This window comes from Geotrypetes seraphini, chromosome 2, assembly GCF_902459505.1.
Source record: "Geotrypetes seraphini chromosome 2, aGeoSer1.1, whole genome shotgun sequence".
NCBI classification, from domain to species: domain Eukaryota; kingdom Metazoa; phylum Chordata; class Amphibia; order Gymnophiona; family Dermophiidae; genus Geotrypetes; species Geotrypetes seraphini.
Genome location: NC_047085.1, coordinates 248,386,011 through 248,409,692, shown reverse-complemented (window position 1 = coordinate 248,409,692; position 23,682 = coordinate 248,386,011). Strand labels below are relative to the sequence as shown.

General features: G+C 43.4%; 1 protein-coding gene across 1 annotated transcript in view; it reads right to left on the bottom strand.

The window, feature by feature from the left end:
* LOC117355339 (leukocyte elastase inhibitor-like) overlaps positions 1–23,682 on the bottom strand; it is a 63,896-nt gene that overhangs the window by 11,699 nt on the left and 28,515 nt on the right. The window contains exons 5-6 of the mRNA XM_033933755.1: positions 14,775–14,889; positions 9,465–9,607 (exon numbers count right to left, since the gene is read on the bottom strand). Of these exons, the coding sequence (XP_033789646.1) occupies positions 9,465–9,607; positions 14,775–14,889 (258 nt within the window). The remainder of the gene's footprint in view (positions 1–9,464; positions 9,608–14,774; positions 14,890–23,682) is intronic.

Sequence of the window (23,682 nt, the reverse complement as noted above, 5' to 3'; positions counted from 1 at the left end):
CCCCCTGTTTTTCCTATCGGGGGGCACCTCCATCATTTTTATCATCGCTGGGAGGCAATAACCACCGACCTCTGGGTCCTTACTATCATCAGGGAGGGATACTCTCTTCAATTCCATCGGGTTCCTCCGGACCACCCTCCAAGAGAGTATCCTTCCAACTTGACTCAGACCGCCCTTCTTCTTCGGGAAGCTCAGGTGTTGCTCCGGCTTCGGGCCGTCGAGCTGGTCCCTGTGGACCAACTCAACCGAGGGTTTTACTCCCGGTACTTCCTTGTTCCGAAGAAGACGGGCGACCTGCGACCCATTCTGGATCTCAGGGTCCTCAACAAATTCCTAGTCAAAGAGAGATTTCGCATGCTGACCCTTGCTTCTCTCTACCCCCTCCTCGAGCAGAACGACTGGTTATGCTCTCTGGATCTCAAGGAGGCCTACACTCACATTCCCATTCATCCTGCCTCTCGCAAATTCCTCAGATTTCGGGTGGGACATCTACATCTTCAGTATTGAGTGCTTCCATTCGGTCTGTCCTCGTCTCCCAGAGTCTTCACGAAGTGTCTGGTAGTGGTGGCCGCTGCACTTCGGAACCAGGGTCTTCAGGTATTTCCCTACCTTGACGTCTGGCTCATCAAGGCTCCCTCGGCCTCGGAAGTCATCTCGGCGACCCTGTCCACGATTCTGTTCCTGCAGAGTTTGGGCTTCGAGATCAACTTTCCCAAATCTCATCTGCAGCCTACACAGTCACTCCCCTTCATCGGGGTGGTCCTGGATACCATCCGTCTCAGAGCATTCCTTCCTTCTCAGCGCATGGATGCTCTCCTTCATCTCTGCCAGTCTGTGTCTTCTCGCCAGTCCATCTCAGCGAGACACATGATGGTCCTCCTGGGCCACATGGCCTCTACAGTTCATGTGACACCGTTGGCCAGACTCCATCTCAGAATTCCTCAGTAGACCCTGGCATCTCGGTGGACTCAGGTGTCGGATCCATTGACTCGACACATCATCGTCACTCCTGCTCTTCGGCAGTCTCTAATTTGGTGGATGACCTCTTCGAATCTATCCAGAGGTTTGCTGTTTCATTCTCCTCCCCACCAGAAGGTTCTCACAACCGATTCCTCGACCTATGCCTGGGGAGCGCATCTGGATGGGCTTCGCACTCAGGGATTCTGGACCAGTGCGGACCGACTCCATCAAATCAATCTTCTGGAGCTCAGAGCCATCTTCAATGCTCTTCAAGCTTTTCAACATCTGCTTCACGACATGGTGGTCCTCATTCGCACAGACAATCAGGTCGCCATGTATTATGTCAACAAGCAGGGGGGCACGGGCTCGGCCTCCCTCTGCCAGGAAGCTCTCAGAGTCTGGAATTGGGCGGTTCGCCACAACGCCTTCCTCAAAGCTGTCTACATTCAGGGGAAGGACAATGTCTTGGCAGACAACTTGAGTCGTCTACTCCAGCCTCACGAATAGACACTCCATTCCACACCCCTTCATCAGATCTTTGCTCAGTAGGGGACGCCTCAGATAGACCTCTTTACGGCTCCCCACAACTTCAAACTGCCTCAGTTTTGCTCCAGGATCTATACTCCTCATCGCCTCGAGGCAGATGCCTTTCTGCTGGATTGGGGAAATCGCTTTCTGTATGTGTTTCCTCCATTTCCTCTCATTCAAAAGACTCTGGTCAAGCTGAGGTCCGACCGTGCCACCATGATTCTGATAGCTCCTCGGTGGCCCCGACAACCTTGGTTCTCCCTTCTACTTCAACTCAGCAGCAGGGAGCCTTTTCTCCTTCTGGTGTTTCCTTCACTGCTTACTCAGCATCAGGGATCTCTACTTCATCCCAACCTGCAGTCTCTTCACCTGACAGCTTGGTTCCTCTCAACGTAACTCCTCACCAGTTTTCCCAGGAGGTGAGGGATGTCTTGGAGGCTTCCAGGAAGCCTGCTACTCGTCAATGCTACTCCCAAAAATGGACTAGATTTACTTCATGGTGTATTTCCAATTCTAAGGAGCCTCAGAGAGCCTCCCTATCTTCTGTATTGGACTATCTTCTTCACCTGTCTCAGTCTGGTCTCAAGTCGACATCTATACGAGTCCACCTGAGTGCTATTGCGGCTTTCCACCAGCCGCTACAAGGGAAACCTCTCTCTGCTCATCCTGTGGTTTCCAGATTTATGAAAGGACTTTTTCATGTCAATCCTCCTCTCAAACCGCCTCCAGTGGTTTGGGATCTCAATGTTGTCCTTTCTCAGCTTATGAAACCTCCTTTTGAGCCTCTGAGAAAGGCTCCACTGAAGTTTCTCACTTGGAAAGTGGTTTTTCTGGTAGCCCTCACATCTGCTCGCAGGGTCAGTGAGCTTCAGGCCCTAGTGGCGGACCCGCCTTTCACAGTATTCCATCATGACAAGGTGGTCCTCCGCACTCATCCAAAATTCCTACCTAAAGTGGTCTCTGAATTTCATCTCAACCAATCCATTGTACTTCCAGTGTTTTTTCCAAAGCCTCATTCTCATCCTGGAGAATCAGCTCTTCACACTCTGGACTGTAAACGTGCTTTGGCTTTCTACTTGGATCGCACCAAACCACACAGAACTGCTGCTCAACTTTTCGTCTCCTTTGATCCAAACAAGTTGGGACGACCTGTATCGAAACGCACCATCTCCAACTGGATGGCAGCTTATATCTCTTTCTGTTATGCCCAGGCTGGATTACCCCTTCCCTGTAAGGTCACAGCCCATAAGGTCAGAGCAATGGCAGCCTCTGTAGCCTTCCTCAGATCGACACCGATTGAGGAGATTTGTAAGGCTGCCACTTGGTCCACGGTTCATACATTCACCTCTCATTATTGTCTGGATACTTTCTCCAGAAGGGATGGACAGTTTGGCCAAACTGTGTTACAAAATTTATTCTCCTAAATTGCCAACTCTCCCACCATCCCATTGAGGTTAGCTTGGAGGTCACCCACTAGTGAGAATACCTGCCTGCTTGTCCTGTGATAAAGCAATGTTACTTACCGTAACAGTTGTTATCCAGGGACAGCAGGCAGCTATTCTCACGTCCCACCCACCTCCCCGGGGTTGGCTTCTCTGCTAGCTACCTGAACTGAGGAGACACGCCCGGACCATTGGGCGGGAAGGCACTGGCGCATGTGCGGTGCGGGCATCTCGAAACTTCTGAGTTTCTTCAAGCAAGACATGCTTGTGAGACGTCCGTATCGGGGCTCTGTCGGATGACATAACCCACTAGTGAGAATAGCTGCCTGCTGTCCCTGGATAACAACTGTTACGGTAAGTAACATTGCTATTTGGGGGTGACTTCAGGAACAAGTGCTGGATTGGGATGATATTTTGAAAAAAAAAAAAAGAAAACACAGAAAAATTTGGTTAGGTTTAAATATTGCTGTGCACAAAGAATACCAAGGGGATTACATTTACAGAAAGAGCCTATGTATGTGGAACGTTGTATGTGGAAGGAGTATGTGGAACGTTGGAACAAGGTCATTGCACAATGTTCATTGGACTTGATGCTGCTAACTGTGGATGTGTTAGAACAGTGTTCTTCAACCACCAGTCCATGGACCAGTGCCGGTCCACAGAAATCAGGCCCAAAATAGTGTTCTTCAACCGCCGATCCACGGTGTGATCGATGCGGCGTTATCTTCGAGCCAGCTCCCTCTTCCTAACTGATTCAGTGCACAAAGCCACAGGCAGTGGCTCCAACGGGCATCCTGCGCCTGAACCGGAAGCCTTCTCTCTGATGTTGCAACGTCAGAGGGAAGGCTTTCAGATGAGGCACGGGACGTGCAAGGTGTAATTAGTACTATTATGGGGATGGGGTCTGGGGTGGAGATTGGGTAGAAATGGGTGGGGTCTGGCCCACGACTTAGCCCCATGTTCTTCAACCGCCAGTCCACGGACCGATGCCGGTCCACAGAATAATTATTTTATTTCTGCCGGTCCATAGGTGTAAAAGGTTGAAAAACACTGTGTTAGAACACATTATAGAGGAGCTAACTAGTAAGGTACAGACTAAAATGGATACTATGAAGGAAATTGAAGATGCGGAGGCATATCAGGGTCACTTAGCAGACCATATTAAATTGATTCATAAATATCTCATGGAACAATGGTTGCTGAAGATGTCAAAATTCAAGTAGGATTTATTTGATCACACGAAGGGGTTTGTTTACCCCTGGATGGACAAGATACGTAGGAATTTTTAAAAATCCACTAAAGGGGGCAAGAAAAAGTACGAATTTAAAATTCCATCGAGTGACTCATCTGGAGATGACAGTGCATCCACCAGATCTATGGTCAAAATAGATCAGCGAGGTGAAATTAATAAAATAACTGTGCGAGATGAAAATTCCGCGCGACCAGAGTCTTTGTAGAGGGCACCATTCAAAGTACTGTGAACAAAAAAGTGGGCAAACCCCACGGGGGGGGGGGGGGAACAAGAACTAGTTAGGGAAGACCTTACTTTGACACCAAGTCCCTATTAGAATCTTAGGCTCCTTTTATTAAGCCGCGCTAGCGGGGTTAACATGCGTGGCTTTTCATCACGCGCTAACCCCCGCACTGGCTTAAAAACTACTGCCTGCTCAAGAGGAGGCAGCAGCGGTTAGCGTGGTCAGTGGTTTAGCGCACGGTATTACACGCGTTAAACCGCTAGCGCGCCTTTGTAAAAGGAGCCCTTAGTGTTGTGATTAGTGAACAAATAAAAGGAGCCCTTACTTTCATAATATGCTATCAAGCCGCGCTAGCGGGGTTAACGTGCATGACTTTACATCACGCATTAACCCCCGCGCTGGCCTGAAAACTACCACCTGCCCAAGGGAGGCGTTAGTGGCTAGCGTGGCCAGCAGTTTAGCGCGCGGTATTATGCGCTTTAAACCGCTAGCGTGGCTTGATAAAAGGAGCCCTAAGGTCTTTCATTGATCTTCAATTATTATGAATCACTGTTCACAAAGTCATATATACTATTTATTTGTATGGACCTTCTGACTGCAACCGAGCACCACACTGCCTCAGTTGCTACATTCTTCATCAGTCCAATCTTTATTAAATACTTTTTATTTTTCCTTTTTTTTATATATATAAAATATTTGTTAACTTTTAGTGTCTAATAGTCATCATATTCCTTTTGAAGATGATCAGGTTCAAGTTCAGGCGGCAGTCTCACTAGACAGACGAGAAGTCGAGGTAACTTTTCAGGAGGATATCAACGGGGATGAAATAGACAGAGAGGGGTACGTAGGGTTGGTTTTCAAAACAACAATCAAACTATATATAGACCCCATACTAGATCCCAGCAGGAATGACATCATACCCCCACTGCTCACATGAATAGCACGGAGTCCATGGTCATCAACATTTCAGACACAAGATGTAATAGTCAGCAGTTACGGATTTTGAATTTAGGTTTAGGGTTTGTACCAACTCCCAAGTATGATCCGTTTGAGACTAGACTGTCTATCTATCGGTTCTTACGGACTCTACAGTTAAAGGCGGTTTTTTCTGAACATGTGACCAGTAATGATGGTTCTATTATATCGGGCAACTCCAGTTGGTCTCCTCCTGGCCCCTTTCATCTGAATATAACCATCTTTAGAGATCTGGTCTTACAAGATTTAGAAATAATGGAAGCATAATTTGAGGCATCCAATAAAAACTATAACATTTCACATGATGAGTTTATGATGATTCGGCAATTAGGAGAAGACCCGAATATTGTAATATCTAGGGCGGACAAAGGTGGGGCCATGGTCATTCAATCAAAAGAGAAGTATAATAATGAAGCTTATAAACAACTGAATAATGTAAACCACTATAAATGCTTACCTAACAACCCTACGGAGGATATCAAAATGGAGATTGACCATATCCTAACTCCAAGATACAAGAGGAATATGATCACGAGTAAGGAATATGAATTTTTAAAGGAAAATCATCCTATAATCCCCCAAATTTACTTTTTGCCCAAAATTCATAAGAGCTTAGATATCCCTCCGGGACGCCCGATAGTCTCTATGAAAAATTCCATTCTGGAACCTCTATCGAAATTCATCGATTTATTTTTGAGAAAGGAAGTGAAAAATTTAAAAGACACTATCCACATGATCTCTACATTAGCTGCTATAACTACCATTGGTGACAATTGGATCTTAGTCACACTAGATGTTGCAGCATTATATATCATGATCCCGGCAGAAGAAGCTTTGAACATGATAAATGAGATTTTTAATCATAAAACTTTGATCCCCAGAATTACTCCTGAATTTCTTATGGAACTAACTGAATTGGTCTTAACTAGAAACTACTTTTGGTAGCCCCATCGATCACCAATCTGTATATGGCGAACAGAGGAGAACTACATATATAAATCGGAGGGGTTTAAAAATGTTAATATCTGGAAAAGATTTTTGAACAGCTTCTATGCAGGAACTGGAGTGTTTTCTTGAATGGCTGAATGGTATATTGCCGAATATTAAATTCTCAGCAACTATTAATACTAGGGAAATTGCTTTTTTAGATATTATCATACAAAAAGAAGCAAATGGATTTAAAACCACTTTATATCGAAAAAGCACGGATATAAATAGCTTGCTACGATATCATAGTTTCTACCCTGTTCGGCTAAAGAACAGTCTTCCTATCAGCCAATTCCTTCGGCTAAGGCAAATCTGTTCCACCCTGGAGGAATTCAAAATACAGGCAAAACTAATGAAAGAAAGATTCTATCAGCGGGGGTATCCAGAGATCATTCAGCAAGCATATACACATGCTATATATGCACAGAGGGAGTTATTATTGAACTATCATGAGACCAAAGAAGAGGTAGGCTTAATCTTTGTTCAAAGATTCACCCCATTGTCTTGAAAAATTAATAAGCTAATACTTAAACACTGGCATGTGGCCAGGTTAGCTGTACCAGAATTTCCAGAGAGACCAATATTTTCCTATAAACGCACTAAGAACATTGGGGAAATGGTGGAAAATAAACCTTATAGAGATAATGTTGACAGGGGTACCCATACCGCATGTGGTAGATGTCAGTGGTATGTTTTAGCAATCCCAGGGGAATCATGGACTCACCCAATATCAGGAAATACATACCATACTTATGTTTCCACCACCTGTGAGTCCACTGGGGTGATTTATTTGATTCAATGTCCATGCAATAAGATCTATGTTGGACGGACAATAAGATCAATAAAAACTTGCTTAAATGAGCATAAATCTCGTTTACGCACAGAAAGGGACACTGCACCATTGGTAAAACATTGGCAACTGATGGGGCATACTTGGTCAGATATCAAATGGAGGATTATGGATGCGTTTACAGTAGGGTGGGAGGGAATATACAGAAAGCCTTAGCCATTAAAGAACAAAAATAGATTTTTAGACTCAAATCCTTAGTACCTGAGGGGTTAAACGAAGAAATAGAATGGTTATCCATCTTGTGAGGGTTTTATATTTAATTCTATACCCCGGGCTTCTTTTTTGAAGCTAAATGCTGTACTCCTTCTTTTATGAAGCTGAGCCCCGCACTGCGCGTAGAATGACGTCATACGCGCTGCGATATGCGTCAGGCCAGCTCTATTTAATGGCATTTGTTCAAACTGCAGCCATGGTTTCAGAATGAATTGCTCCCACAAACGGTAAGCATTGGCGTTTTTGCCTGTTTGCTTCATTTTTAGGGACTAAGCTTGGTTGAGGCACTGTTGTTAAGATAGTCTAATAATTAAAGAGCAAATTGTACAGCATAATTATTTCTGTTTGCTATTTTAGTTTACCTCGACCCTGAAGAAAAGTTTCTTTTTTGAAACATGCATGTCGGGAGAGGTGAAAGATGAACTAATCACTATTAAGCTAAATGACGTTCCTCTTATAAATAGTACTAATAGTAATATGATGACTATTAGACACTAAAAGTTAACGAATATTTTATATATATATAAAAAAAGGAAAAATAAAAAGTATTTAATAAAGATTGGACTGATGAAGAATGTAGCAACTGAGGCAGTGTGATGCTCGGTTGCAGTTAGAAGGTCCATACAAATAAATAGTATATATGACTTTGTGAACAGTGATTCATAATAATACAAGTGAAATTGCTGGAGTTTAGATCTAAAGAAAGACTTAGAATTGAACAACTGTTTGAATATACATCAGTTGACATACTTTAGTGTGTCATTTATCTTCAAGACACCTTGCTTATGAAGAAACCAAAGTATTATAACTTGGAATGTCCTTTGTCCCTTCAGTCCCACATGACTTCTTTTTAGTAAGATGTCAACTTCAAAAGTTTTTTCAGAAAATAAGATTGTGAACATTTTTTGGAGATACGAATACAGAAGCAGATCCAATGGAATTTTCATTACGGGGTAAGCTACCCTCAACTTGGTCCCCCCTGGAATTCCGGACCCCTCCATAACAGCTTTTGAAAGACTGGTATTACTCATTACCCTTTGGCATGGTCCCTTCAGCCGGGGCCTGCCAGGCGGAACAGGCCTGCCTGTCACATGGCCCTTTTGGGCCATCGGGAGGCCCAAAGAAGTTAGGCAGGGTCTCAGCCATGTGGTGCTTGGCTTTGGTGGGGAGAGGAGAGACGATGAGCTGGTTCCTTTCTCCTCTCCCTGCTGGGGATTGTGTGCATCAGTGCCTGGGGTGGAGGTATCGATGATTGGGGGGGGTCATGGGTTTGGGAGGGGGGCCTGCTGGCAGGAGGGAGTAGGCATCTCTCCTGGCTATCATGGTTGTGGTGGTGGTGGGCTGTTTCGGAGGTTCAAGCAGGAATGAGTGGGCATCCCTCCTGCCGGGGACAGTTGGGGGGTTGTTTCGGGGTGTTGGCAGGAGGGATTGGGCATCCCTTTTGCCACAGAGAGTCTCAGGGGGGTGTTCCCTGCTACAGCCGCTGCCACTCAGCTGATTATGGTAGGAAGATTCCCTTGCTGCGATCAGCTGATGGCAACACAATTCTCTAACCGGTGCCTGTGACATGGGTGCTGATGATTAGAGAATCGGGATGGTTAGGCGAAGTGATGCATCTGTCTGTTAGGAGAGAAATGATTTTGTATAGGATGTTGGTGTATGATCTCAGCTGCCGCTTAGGCAGCAGCTGAGACTGGTGTTCTATACAGAATCTGCCTGTTAGTTTTTAGCAGCTAGCAGACAGCCAGCTATAGCACACGACTGCAAAATTTCAAATACTAAACAGCTATGTGTAGCAGTGAAATGGAGCTTTGCAAATAGCTGGTCTATCTTTGGCTGCTATAAACTTAGCTGGCCAGTTCTGGACATCGACTTGGCTGGCTAAGTTTATAGCGGCTAAAAATAAACCAAATATTCACTACCGGTTGCCCGGCATTGAATATCCAGGCTTGGTGCTGATTAGGGGAGCAGCCCAGCTGTTGTCTGAATATTAGCCCCCACTGTTGTTGTTTTTTTATTTTTTTAAAAAAATACCTTATTCAGCTGGAACGATGCTTCTTTTGTGTTTTCTTTATTAAATTGTGTTTCCCACTTTCCTTTGAAGTAGATAGCACTCATCAAAACTATAAGGGTATCTGGTCGAAGAGAGTCTTTAGCGATCATATCCTGAATTTTACCTTGACAAAAATAAATCCAACATTGCCATGTGTTTTCATTAGTGCCGATGCTTTTTTAAAAAAATCTTTATTGAATTTTCATATCTTACAAAAAGTGCAACATATCATACATGTCATAACCATAAACAATTAAGTACTTATAAACATTCAGAATCAGTTCATCAATACCCAGAAATACCCCCTCCCCTCCCAACCTTCAAAGAAAAGAACAAGGAATCATATAAAGATATACCTCCACCCCCACCCCCACCCAAAGATTAAACTACAACAATTCTACAAAAGACGCCAATTGACCCCACACTAATTTGAATATTTTTGTGTTCCCTGACAAATCAGCATTCATTTTTTCATATTTATACACTAAACATAGATTTGCCCACCAGAAAGTAGTGCCGGTGCTTTGTGGTATGAAAATGACAAAAGACCATAAATTCTGAGACAAAAGTATTTCATAAACTATTTCCCACTTCTCTTTAATGAAAACAAAAAACAATCCAACTGGCCTGGCGTGAAACACAATCAGAAACTGCAGACAAGAGTACAAGATGCAGGCTAAGGGCTCCTTTTACGAAGGTGCGCTAGGGTTTTAAGCGCACGCACAAAATTACTTCCCGCTATAGTGTGCGGTAGCTGAAAATCTACCGCCTCCTAAAAAGGAGGCGGTAGTGGCTAGCGCACTCGGGAATTTAACGCACGCTATTGCACGCGTTAAGGCCCTAGCGTGCCTTTCTAAAAGAAACCCTAAGTTTATTGAAACAAATCTATGTTGTGGTTAGTGTCACCATCTTTTAACAAACCAGGGGACCCGACACGGTCCGTGTTTCGGTTAACACGCTTTCATCAGGAGCCCCTAATTTGGAAAGGTATCAAATTAGGTAAAACCGCAACTAAAGTAAACTTAATCCCATTACATTAACGGGTGCTTAATGTCTTTCTTTCTTTCTCTCTCACTGCCCCTGTCTCTTTCTTCTTTTCTTTCCCACTATTTGTCTTTATGTCTATCCGTCTCTCTCCCTGCCCCCCTATGCAGCAGCATTTCTCTCCCCCCTCCACTTCCCTGTAACCCCTTTTTTTCTGTGTGGTTTTTTGACTGTCACCTTCTGTCTATCTCTTTGGCTGCTGTCTGTATTTCTTACTTTTGGTCTCTCTGTCTGTGTTTGTTTTGGTGTTTGTCTCTTTGGCTGCTGTATGTGTATCTGGTTTTTTTTCCTGTGTGTCTCTCTCTCCTTTGTCCTTCTGTATGTGTGTTTTTTTTTCCTGTTTATCTGTCTCTCTAGTAATTTTTGTTTTTTTTTTTGCTGTGTGTCTCCTTGTCCATTGTCTGTCTGTCTTTGTTTTGGTATCTATCTCTTTGAATCTGTATCTGTAGTCCCCTTGTCCTTCTGTGTGTGGTTTTTTTTTCCTGTTTGTCTGTCTCTCAAGTAATTTTCCTTCTCCATTGTCTGTCTGTCTGTCTTTGTTTTGTGAAGACTCCAAGGTCCAAAGTGGATTCTGTCAGGATAGCTCAGGAGTTATAAGCCACCCTCTGGATCAGACCTAGGCTACATCAGTCTTCATCCATTCAGGGTGTGAGTTATTTAAAAAATAATGAGTGAGGGCTGTAATTTAAACATAAATACAATATGCCTGACATAGTAATCACTGCAGCAATCTGCTTGTGTATCAATTGTCTGTCTGTCTTTGTTTTGGTGTCTGTCTCTTTGAATCTATATCTGTTCTGTGTGTGGAGATGTTTTTCACCTACTTTTTTTTTTTTGTAATAATGGAAGTTGCACAGAGTAAGTTGTTTGTAGTAAATCGTCAGAGTATAAATGGTACAAAGTATGAAATAGGCACAGAGTGGCTTGTATAGGTTAAACCGCCACTTGACACTCATTTAATAGCGAAAGTTTGCGCTTCGAACATGTGCACGTGCAAAACAGGATGCAACATTGTTATGGCGACTGTGTAAAGCGCCTACTATTACCCGGATGTGATGCCACGTTTGCTTTATGTTTAAGCTCGTTCATGTACCGTAACTATATCTTAAGTGTGAGAGAGCTAGTTCCCGTGCGGGTTTGCTGGTTTATGTTTTATTAGTCTTAGGTTTCCCTGGGGAGAGCTGCACCCCTCCCGATCTGGAGCGCGGGGAGTAGAAAAGAAATGGGGGAGCTGACCTAAAGGTACTCTCCCTCTACAGATCAGAAGATGGGGGCTGGAAAGCTGTAGTTTTCCCGATTGGGGAGAGCTCTTCCGTCAAAGTTCATTTTTTAGTGCACAGCCGACGCTGCGACTCCTCTCTCGATCTCCGCCTGAGTTGGAAGTCTTCTCCGATGCTGGTGCGTTTCGAGAGAGGAGCCGCGGTGGCGACTTTGAATTGCTAGTGTTCCGTAGCCGGCAAGCCCACTGCGAGATTTGGAGTTTGGAGGTGGAGAGCAGGGAGGCTTGTCTGGCGCGCATGCACACTCCTACCAGCTACAGCGCGACAGATCAGGAATCAGGGAAGCACGCGGTGAGAGTGCGTTTTCACGCTTAGCATTTTATTATTATAGATTATATCAGCAGTAGATTTTCTCTAACTCATACTCCTTTACTCTGCCAGATGATACAGCGATTGTACCCTGAAGAAGACAACCATTGTTGGTGAAACTTGGATCTGAGCTGGGACTTTTTAAAAAACTTGGTCTTACATTAAGGGCTGCTTTTACTAAAGTGCGCTAGGGCTTTAATGCGCGGAATAGCGCACTCTACATTGCCGCGTGTGCTAGACCTTAACGCCAGCATTGAGCTGGCATTAGTTTTAAAAGTGTAGCGCGTGGTTAGTGCATTGTAATTTCCTGCGTGCGCTAAAAACGATAGTGCACCTTAGTAAAATGAGCCCTAAAGAGTAAATATCAATCCCAAATGCTAAGGGAAAAAAAAAAAAAAAAAAAAAAAAAAAAAAAAATATATATATATATATATATATATATATATATATATATATATATATATATATATATATATTCAGTATATATATATATATATATGCTGGTGCATTTATCCCTATGGGGCCACCATTTCACCTCTATTGTCAGCTTCCTCGAGATGCCCTTTTCTTTCAATTCCTTTTCATCTACAACAAAAAATTAACATGGCTGATTTACCATGCTACACTAATTTGGAATCTAGGATGTTTCTGCACGGACACTTCAGCCCAGCTAGCCCAGTTCAGCACGGCCGTTTAACCACAGCTGTTTCATCACAGCCGTTGTAATGGTGAAGCAGCTGCGAGGTTTGAAAGAGAGGGAGGAATAGTCTCTCTCACCCCATTGGCAGGGCCGGATTAATGGGTAGGCCCAGTAGGCAAGTGCCTAGGGCCTGAACTTGTCAGGGGGGACCCGCTGAAGGAAAAAAGAAGTAACAGAAAGCTTTTTTTTTTTTTTTCCCCCCAAACGGCAACAGGCCCCTGGGAAAGATCGGCAATGCGGGCCCCCCCACCCTCGGCATCATTCCCCCCTGGCATTGAGCGGCAACCGTTCCTCAGCCAAAAGCTTCCCCTCTGACGCAGCTTCCTATTTCCGCCTGGGTGGTTCGCGTCAGAGGGCCGCTTTGGCCGAGCAGCAGCTGTTTTCGTTTTGGTCTTATTCCTGGAGCTGAAGTTTCATTCTCAGCAACTTGTTGCATCTGAGAAAATTCACAGAGAAGGGGTTGGAGAAAGGCAGCTTAAGGAATGATTTCAGGAGGCAAGAAGACTGCCGGAGTACCATAGAATGTTGTTTGATAGTGGCAGGAGCTGAAATTTTGGTAACTTTAAAACAATATTTTTGAGAGTATGGTGGGGCGTTAGATCCTGGCAAAGGACACCTAGGATTTCTTGTTTTCTTTAACTTTATTTTTCTTCTGAACTACTTTTCAACCCTTATTTACAGTGTCCAAGGTTTGGATAGTTTTAGACTTACTTTTTTTATTTGCATGGAATTAATTAGGTACATATTTGACCTGTCAGAAAATGATAGTTGTGTTTCTCTCTTTCTCTTTGGGGAAAGCATTAGGCCAAAGAATTGAGTGGGGGTGGGGAAGTGAATGGGAGTCTAAATTGAGATAAAGGAAGGCAGGGATTGTGAAAGAAATAATCGGCTGACAGTTTTATTGACGCTATATATCGAGGGATAAATAGGTTGAAGATAGGGGACAGGTTAAAGAGGAGACATTGGAACTGGAAGGGAGGGTAAAAAGCCTGTCTGCCAACATGGTTCAAGAGAACAGCCTATGGAGGAAAAGCTGTACTCAGCATCTCCCCAGTATTTATTGCACAGGATAGACACCTACCACATGGGCATCACCTACCATGCATTGGCAGATACCATGTGTATACTCATGCCATCTACCAATGCAAACCTCAGCAAAGGAGAACACAGCCACTATAGTGTAATACTCCATTCCAGTCCAATCCCCTTCAACTCATACAACCCTTCTGATTAACACCTTCTCCATGGATAGCAATCTCTCACTAATTAAGGCCCCTTCTCATGATCTAACCGCCTCCAGATCATGGCCTCCCCCCAACAAAGAAGACTCCCCTTAACCCCTCACCCCCACCTGGTACTCACCCAGGGGCTGCTATGGTAGTTCAATGGGTTGGGGTAACAGCACTCTCAACCCTGTGCTGATTTGGGTTCAAAATGGCACTTTTGATGTGTAGCCAATCTGCAACACTCTTATACCGCTAATTCTACACCTGGATCTTACTCTTGTCCCTGCTAAGGAGCTAACATGGGAATTTTTCTGTACTGGATGATTTTAATGTGTTATGCTAATTAATAGCACACTAATGGCAACTGCTCGATAAAATCTGTGCTAGCTGCTTACTGTGGGATACCAGTTGGGGGGAGGGATTATCTTATCAAGGAGCATTTGTGTGTGTGTGTGTGTGTGTGGGGGGGGGGGGGTTAGATGATTTATTCTGCCGCAGCAGGTTGTTTTTAGACTGTATAGGGGTCCATGTTACATGCATCAGCAGACAACATAGATGCACATGTGCTCTCAGTTGGGCCAGATAACATGGACTTATGTGCTATGTATGTGTTTTGAGCAAACAGTTCCGGTCAGATGCTCCTCCCCCCTCTTCCCCCCCATTACTTTCATTTATTGCTTGGGCTTTGCAAACAATAATTACAGTTTAGCGAACATGTCTTTTTGCTCTTACCTTGTGTCTCTTTCTCGACCCACAAATTAATCTTCTTTCTGACCTCCTCTACATTTTTAAAGTCAACATCTTCAGGCACTGAGTTATACATTTTTTCAACACAGCTTAGATATTCCTACGAAAACAAGAGCCACACACACTGGAGATTATTTCTATAAAAGGAAAAACTGAAAAATATATCAGTCCTGGATATTTTGTAAATGGTATGCTGGTTAATTTTTTATTTTGATTAATTAATAAATTTAGCTCAAGGTTCGACACATTCAGGTAGCGTATATTAATTAGAGAATGACATGGGGAAAAAATTTGTCCCCATCACCGCCCTGTCCCCGCAACCACTGTCCCCGCCCCATCCCTGTTCCCGCGACCACTGTCCCCACCCTGTCCCCGTGACTACTATCCCTGCAGCATCCATACAAGCCTCAGTACTGCAATATTTAGCTTATTCCTTCCTTATAAATCAAAGTTCTGGCTGCTGAACTAGAGAAAGAGATGTTTAGCTGGCAGGGCTTTGTTTATAAATATATATATATATATATATATATATATATACATATTATGGTATTATAAGATGATCAATGAAAGAGGGTATAAATTTTTATAAACACAACTAATATACTACTTTATCCTAAAGCAAAAAAAAGAAAATAAATAAACAGAATAAAATAGAAATTTTTTTTCTCTACCTTTGTTGTCTGGTTTCTGCTTCCCTCATCGTCTCATTCAATTCCTTCCATTCACTGTCTGTATTCTCTCTGCGTATTTCATTTACTCTGTTACTGTGCCTCCCTTCAACCCCACCCAATTGGTCTGGCAACCATCTTCTTCCCTCCACTCCCCCATAGTCTGGCATCTCTGTCTTCTTCCCTTTCAGCATCTTCTCCCCACTCTCTCTTCCCCATTTCCCTTCAGCATCTTCTCCCCACTCTCTCTTCCCCATTTCCCTTCAGCGTCTTCTACCAATCTCTCTTCCCCATTTCCCTTCAGTGTCTTATCCTCACTCTCTCTTCCCCATTTCCCTTCATTGTCTTCTTCCTACTTTTTCTTCCCCATTTCCCTTCAGCGTCTCCCCACTCTCTGTTCCCCATTTCTCTACAGCGTCTTCTCCCCACTGTGTCTTCCCCCCACTCTATCTTCCCCATTTCCTTTCAGCATCTTTTCCCAACTCTGTCTTCCCCATTTCCCTTCAGCGTTTTCTCCCCACTATCTGTTCCCCATTTCCTTTCAGCGTCTGTTCCTCTCAACCTCCCTTCAGCATCTGTTCCTTTCCTCTAGCACCCTTCCCTCTTGCCACCTCACCACCCTTTGGCACCCCTCGCACAGCCCCCTCCTTCCTACCTACCCGAATCTAACTATTTCCCTCCCTCCCCTTTACTTTCACTGCGCATTTTGTGTAAGTTCTTCAAAGCCATCGGAGCCTACAAGCAGTAGTGTGTATGTGGGCAGAAGCTTCTCTTCTGACGCAACCGGAAGTTGCGTCAAGTTTCAAGTTCAAGTTTCAACTTTAATTAATTTTAATATGCTGACCATTGACTTGCATCTGGCTGGTTTACAATGCTAAAAATGAAAGATTAAAATAAATTATTATAGGGGAGGGGAAATGTGAACATTAAGGGCTCCTTTTACGAAGTTGCGCTAGCAGTTTTATCGCACGCAACGGATTAGCACGCGATATAGCACGCGCTAGCCAAAAATCTACTGCCTGCTCAAAAGGAGGCGGTAGTGGCTAGTGCACACAGCAATTTAGCACGCGCTATTCCGCGCGTTAAGCCCTAAGCGTACCTTCATAAAAGGAGCCCTAAGTGAACAAATTACAGATACAAACCATGAGCTTGAGGGTGAAGGGGGAGGGGAAAGTTAATAATTGCATCATTAAAAACAAATTAAAAAAGGGAAGAGGGGGGAGGATATAACATTAGGAAAGGGGATCGCTTCTTAAAAGTGGTTCATATTTATTTTGCTAACTGTTGGAAGGAAATATTTAGATGCTATGGTATGCGTCTTGGAATAAGAACGTTTTGAGATTAAGGAACAAATGAGTTGAAGTTTGTGGAAACAGGCTTTTATGACAGAGCTTATCTGGTCATGAAAGGTTAAATCTTTGTCTAGAATAACTCCGAGCAATTTTATTTTTGATTCCATGTTTACCGGGCAAGGTAAGAGGAGAAGCTTCCGCCTACACACGCATGCTACTGCTTGCAGGCTCTGATGGCTTTGTGAAGAAGTTACTCAAAACGCGCCACGAAGATAAGGGGGAGGGAGATAGATAGATTCGGGTAGGTAGGAAGGAGGGAGGGGGGCTGCGCATGATTGGTGACTGCGTGCATTCCCTCCCTTAACTGCGGGGATGAGGTCATTCACCGCTCTATGGGGCGGTGGATGGCCTTGTCCCCATACCCGCAGTGGGCACTTTTTCATCTTCACCATTTCGGCGAGTTACCCGCGGCTACCCACAGCTAGCTGCAGGTAACAGCCACCGTGTCATTCTCTAGCGTATATACTTCCCTCTATTTAGAGGGATTGCCATCATAGGGCTAGATTTACAACAGTGGGCTACTGCTTGCAAAGCCATGATATAATTGGCCTGGTGACATTTTAAGGTAATATTACAATCTTTTCCCACAAATAAAACAAGGATTATATATATATATATATATATTTAAAAATCTTTATTGATTTTTAAAACTTATAAAAAGTGCAACAATTATACATTCAAAAATATCAAATAACAGCACTTATATTCTTGCAAACAACTGAAACAAATTACCCTATCTCCTCCCGCCCCTTTCCCTCCCTCCTTACCTGGATGTGTGTAGAATCTAAGTAAATCTAAGAACTAACGGATTTAATCATTCTGTTGCTTAACAAATGCCTCCAATGGACTCCAAATCTCTTTGAACCTCTTACTATTTCCAGATTGTTCCGTTATCACCCTTTCATATTTATAGTATAAACAAAGTGTTTCCTACCAAAAAGAAAAATTCAACCTATCCCAATTCTTCCAGTTTCTAGTTATTAATTGCATGGCCACCACAGTCATAATAATAAGAAGTCTATTTTGATATTTATCAATTGGACTATTAAGTTTCAACAATGTCCCAAATAAAACCACATCATACGACAATGGAATAGACACCTAATACCAGGTTGATTTTGCTCAAAATTGACTTCCAAAAATTGAGTATCAATGGACAATAAAATAAAAGATGATCCAGTGTCCCTACGTCAAGTTGACAGTGCCAGCATTTATTATATTTAAAATTTTTATAACCTGCCTAAAATACCTAGGCGGTTTCCAAGCAACATACACAATCCTTTAAAAAAAATTAAATGTACATATATAAGAATACAGCTGGAAAAATTGGGATTGACTTAATTTCTCTTTTTGGAGGGACTCTTTATGTTTATGCTACAAATATGAGAAAATGAATTCAGAAATGTTGTGTAATAATAAGTTATTTAAATTAACATGGAGTCCATTGACAAATTTTGTTAACAATGATTAGCTGGATTATTCTCCTGATTTCTTATTCGATTTACACATCCAGGGAGGGTGGGTGGGGGGGGGGGGGGGGGGGGGGGCGGAGGGGTATTATATTTTGATGTTATCATTGATCAATAAGTTCAATATGATGTTCACTATATGTCTGAAAGAATGCATTTGGTTTTTGTTCTTGTATTGGGGTGGGAGCGAGGGGGGGAAATGTTTTTGAAGTATTTCTATGATTGATGTAAATGCAATTTTGGAAGTTAATTATATGTATATGTATATTTTAATGCATTGTTTTGGAATGAAAAATTAATAAAGATTTATAGAGAGAATAATACAGCTTAATATTTGCATAACATTGACAAGAAGATGCCCAGTGGCATAGCGACGGTAGGAGGTACCGCCCCTCGCGTCCTCCTCTCCACCTCACTGCTCCTTTCCCACCCCCCATGGCACATGCAAACCCTCCCTTTCCCCTGTACCTTTTTAAATCCTCACCAGCATGAACAGCTTCTCTGGCTTGCTGCTCCTGCCAGCGTCGGCTATTCCTTTGACCTCACTTCCTGGCCCCGTGACCCAGAAGTGATTTCAGGGGGAAGCCAGGTCAGCATGTGCAGCAGGCTGGAGAATTTACTCATGCTGGCGAAGATTTAAATAGGTATGGGGAGGGGAAGGGGTGTAAGCGTAACATGGGTGGGGGGGGCAGAGAGGTGCCAGTGCTCCCACCAAAACAACACCCTGGGCGGTCCACCACCCCTTACTTTACCACTGAAGGCGCCCACTTGTATGCGACCCTGTTGTATGTGTGTTCTGGCACAGAGTTTGAGAGGGGCATGGGAGGAGTCTTGATTTTCACATGATTGTTGGGCACCTGCTCCTCAGCCAGAATAAATGTCCATGGTTTGATCTTGCTGTGCTTTCTGCTGATTTACACCTCATATTTCTATAAAGACACGAAGGTACCTACTGGAATGTGTCTTTATAAAATAAGTTAGAAGTAAATGCCTACTTGGCCTCCCACCATAAGTGACCTAGCTGGTTTCAATATGTGCATTAGATCTAGCTGTAATAATTTGTTTAACTAATTGTGCAGAATGTGGAATCATTTTCAAGGCTGCATTAAAGATAATGTGGCAAGGGGCCCAAAGTAAAATAAATGCCCAGTTAAACAGAGGCACACTAAACAGCTGATGCATAGGAACTAAAGGTGTCAACAAAGAAGTATGAAAACAGTATGATATAACAATGAGCCCCTAAGTAGCTTCAGTATCGGTTAACATCTCCTCTTTTTTCTTTGCACCTATGTGCTCACCTTTCCATTGTGAATATCCCACAGAGCAAGTCTTTGAAGTGACCTTGAACGTTGGCCAATGTGAGTGTAGACAGGGCTTTTCTATGTGTGAAGCTACTGATCCCTGACGACCATTGATGGACTATCTAGCATGGTAAGTATATTTGGTACTGGCATGCCCACTTAAGCAATTTCAGTAGCAGGCATAAATGTGCATATTAAAAATGCAGCTCTTTAGTTCATAAATGAAAGTATTCTATAACCTAAATGAGTAAATATTTGACACATCCATGCCCTACCCCCATGTGCGCCTTCCCCTGGGCCTGCTCTCTTGCATTTATACTCTATGGAGCTCATTTTCAAAGCAGATGGATGCCTCAAAATGCAAAAAACAAAACAAAACACCAACCCCCACAAACCCAGCTAGAATATACTAGCTCTACAAGGACCCTCTACAAGAGGAGCTCTACATCCTCTTGCTAAAAATGTCTAAAACATGATTTTGGAAACTTAGAATTTGGATGTTTCATGCAACAGATCATCCAAATAGTAAAGGGTGTGTTGTGGGCATGTTTTGGATAGGCCTTAAACCAGGATACCCAAAAGCAATTTTAAAATGGGAGAGGGGGATGGGATAGCCATACTACCTTTTTGTGATTACACAATCAAAGTGGTTTACATATATAGTCAGGTACTTATTTTTGTATCTGGGGCAATTAAGGATTAAGTGACTTGCCCAGGGCCGCAAGGCACAGCGCTGGGATTCAATTCTACAACCTCAGGGTGCTGAGGCAGCAGCTCTAACACTAGGCCACTCTTTACTACAAAAGAAATGTCCATGTCTTAAGAAAAAGGGAGATTTTATCTAGACCTGATTCAGTCATGTCTAAGTTACAAAAAGTTCCTCTAATTGAGCTTCTGACTGCTGAAGGGATTGAGACATGACCCCTCTGTCATCCCCCCAGGGGTTGCTGTCCCTCTCCCTCTTCCCTGAAAGTGAATGGGGGATATCAGGATCTAATCTAATCTAGTCTTCAATTTATATACCGGATCATCTCCCATCGGCGCTCGACTTGGTTTACAAATAGTCAAAAGACCAGAATATACATAAAAATAAAGAAGATGAGAGAAAAAAAAAAGATTAGTTTAGTCTATCATAGTAATAAGTTTTACAATATTATCAGCTGGTAGGTCCTGTAGATAAACTGTTTAGATCATGGGTGTCCAACCTTTTGGCTTCCCTGGGCTGCATTGGCTGAAAAAAATGTTTCTGGGGCTGCCCAAACGTGCAAACGCTGCAGCAAGACAGAGAAGGGAGCTGGCAAGACAGTAAACACCCGGGGGCAGCAGAGGAAAACACTGCATCGCCCTTGACCGGGGCCGCACAAAATACTTCACGGGGCCGCATGCGGTTGGACACCCCTGGTTTAGATATTGTGAAAATAACAGAGTCTACGACAGCTACAGGTATTAGGGCCATTCTGAATAAAGTCGCAAGCAGGTCAGAGGAGTGGTCCAGTGGTTAATACAGTGAAACTGTAAAGCAAGGAACCCTGTTTCCAGTCCCACTGTACTAGGGTTACCAGCACTTTGTCCGGGTTTTGGAAAGCTTCCACCTGGGGACCACATTGGGAGGGCATCTGTGCTGGCGTGAATGCAATACAGTGATGTCTCACGCCCAAGGACGAGAACAGGTTGAGGTGGGCAGGGCGGGGCTGTGGCTGTGGCGGAATAGGGTGTGGCCTGGACATAATGAGGTGGGGCTAGGTAGAACTGGGCAGGCCTGGGGATGGGGCTATGGGTCCGGATTTTACGCGAGTAAAATCTGGTAACCCTATACTGTACCTCTATTATTTTTTTCCTAGGGCTTCCTCCAGGAATAAAAAAATACATACTGTACCTAAAGACATAAGACACCCGCAAGCCCTATTGAAGTGGTCTACATTCAAGTACAGTAGGACCATATTTACAAAAAAAGAGTTGCAATGAATGTCCCTTGGTTTACAGCAGGGGTGTCCAACCTGCGGCCCAGTGAAGTATTTTGTGCAGCCCCGGTCGAGGGCGATGCAGTGTTTTCCTCTGCTGCCCCCGGGTGTTTACCGTCTTGCCGGCTCCCTCCTCTGTCTTGCTGCAGCGGTTGCACGTTTGTGCGGCCCCAGAAACATTTTTTTTCAGCCAATTTGGCCCAGTGAAGCCAGAAGGTTGGACACCCCTGGTTTACAGTAACATAATATAAAAACTCACTTGTATACCGCAAATACCATTAAGTTCTATGCGGTTCACAGAGATTAGCAATACGAATGAATAAACATCCAATGTCTAACTTCCGAAAGATTCCATATAAAGATGCGTCTTTTAAGCACGTCAAAATTGTTGATACGAGTTTGAAAGTGTGAATATGTGAGTCAGATCCCTAATCCATGAGGCTGCCTGAAAGGACAGCAATCGTTCCTGGAATTTCTTGTATTTGCATCCCTTTGCAGAAGGAAACGAAAATAGTGAATGAGATTTTCTAGAATGTTTGGAATTTGTCATAATGAAAGATTCCATAAAATACTTTGGGATTAGACTTGTTAATGCCTTAAAACAAATACAGCCGAACTTAAATTTAACCTGTACTTCGACCAGAAGCCAATGCAATCGACAATAGAAATCGGTGACATGGTCATACTTCTTTAAATCAAAAATCAGTCTAACTGCTGCATTCTGAATTATGCGCAGTCTTTGAAGATTTTTTTGAGCACCAGCAAGATGAACTAACAGTCAAAAGGAATTCATATCAAAATATGCTCTAATAGTTCTTAGTTTCCATAGAGTATAGAAACCCTTTTGAATCAATGAGTCAACCTGATTTTTCATGGTAAGGGTTCGGTCTAGAATTATACCAAGTATCTCTATGGTTGGCTGGATGCTATAGACTTTGTTATTTAAAGCAATAGATGTAACATCTTCATTTAAATTTCTTGATGCAAAAAAATTTTGATTTTTTTCTGTATTAATTTTCAATTTGAATTCTGCCATCCAAAATTCAATTGTCTGAAGAATCTCCATAACAGTTTGATTTGAGAGAAAGAAGTATGAATAGGAATTAAAACAGTGATGTTGTCTGCATAGCTAAATAATTTAATTTTGTAATGAGATAATCTATTGCCTAAAGAGGCCAAATAAATGTTAAAAAGCAATGGAGACAAAGGAGACCCCTGGATGCTCCACAAGGGTTACTCCAGCTTTTTGAAAACTCATTATTAAGCTTTACTTGGTAAGTTCTAGATTTAAGATTGTCTTATATACAATATTTCTTGATCACCCTTCAAAGGCTTGTCTTATTTACATGGTCAGTTATATGCCTTTTGGATTTTGACTCTTTCTGACCTAGTGTTTGTCAAATAATATCCCTGAACGTAATTCAGTAATTTTATATGGGTAAGCCAACAAAAAAGTAGCTCCCAAAGGTAGAACATCTTGTCTCATGGCCAAATAACCTTTCTAGATTCCTGAGTTTGTCTTTTTACATCTGGATAGATCCACACTTTTTCCCCATAAAATAAAACTTGGGAATTCCAAAAATACAGCTTCAACACTAAACTTATATTTCCTGTTCCCAGGACAGGCGTTCTATACAGAATCGGGCCTACGCCCGCCCAAAATAAACCCGATTCTGTAACCGATGTCCATGTTTCAGACGCCGGTTACAGAACAGGGCTACTGTAGATGCGGCCGCTATACTTATCGCGGCAAAGGATCTCCCTGCCGCGATAAGTATAGTGGCCACGACTGCGGCCGCCAAGCCCTCCAAATGATTGAGGCAGGAGGGAGCTCAACACCTCCTGTCCAAAGACCGGAAGACCTCCCAACGAAGATCACGGCAGGAGGGAACCCAAACCCTCCTGCCCGAAGACCCAAGACCCCCCGAAGAATATTGAGGCAGGAGGGAGCCCAACCCCTCCTGCACAAAGACGCCCCCACATGTGGTAGACTACCACACCTGCTAACCCCCCCCCCCCATTAACATTGAAATGTTGGCCAGCCAGCTGGGTCTTCCTACCGTCCAGCCGGCAGGCCTGCCTCTATCAAAATGAGGTAAGCCTGCCCCTTTCTGGCCCATACCACAAGAGGCTAAGGCCTGA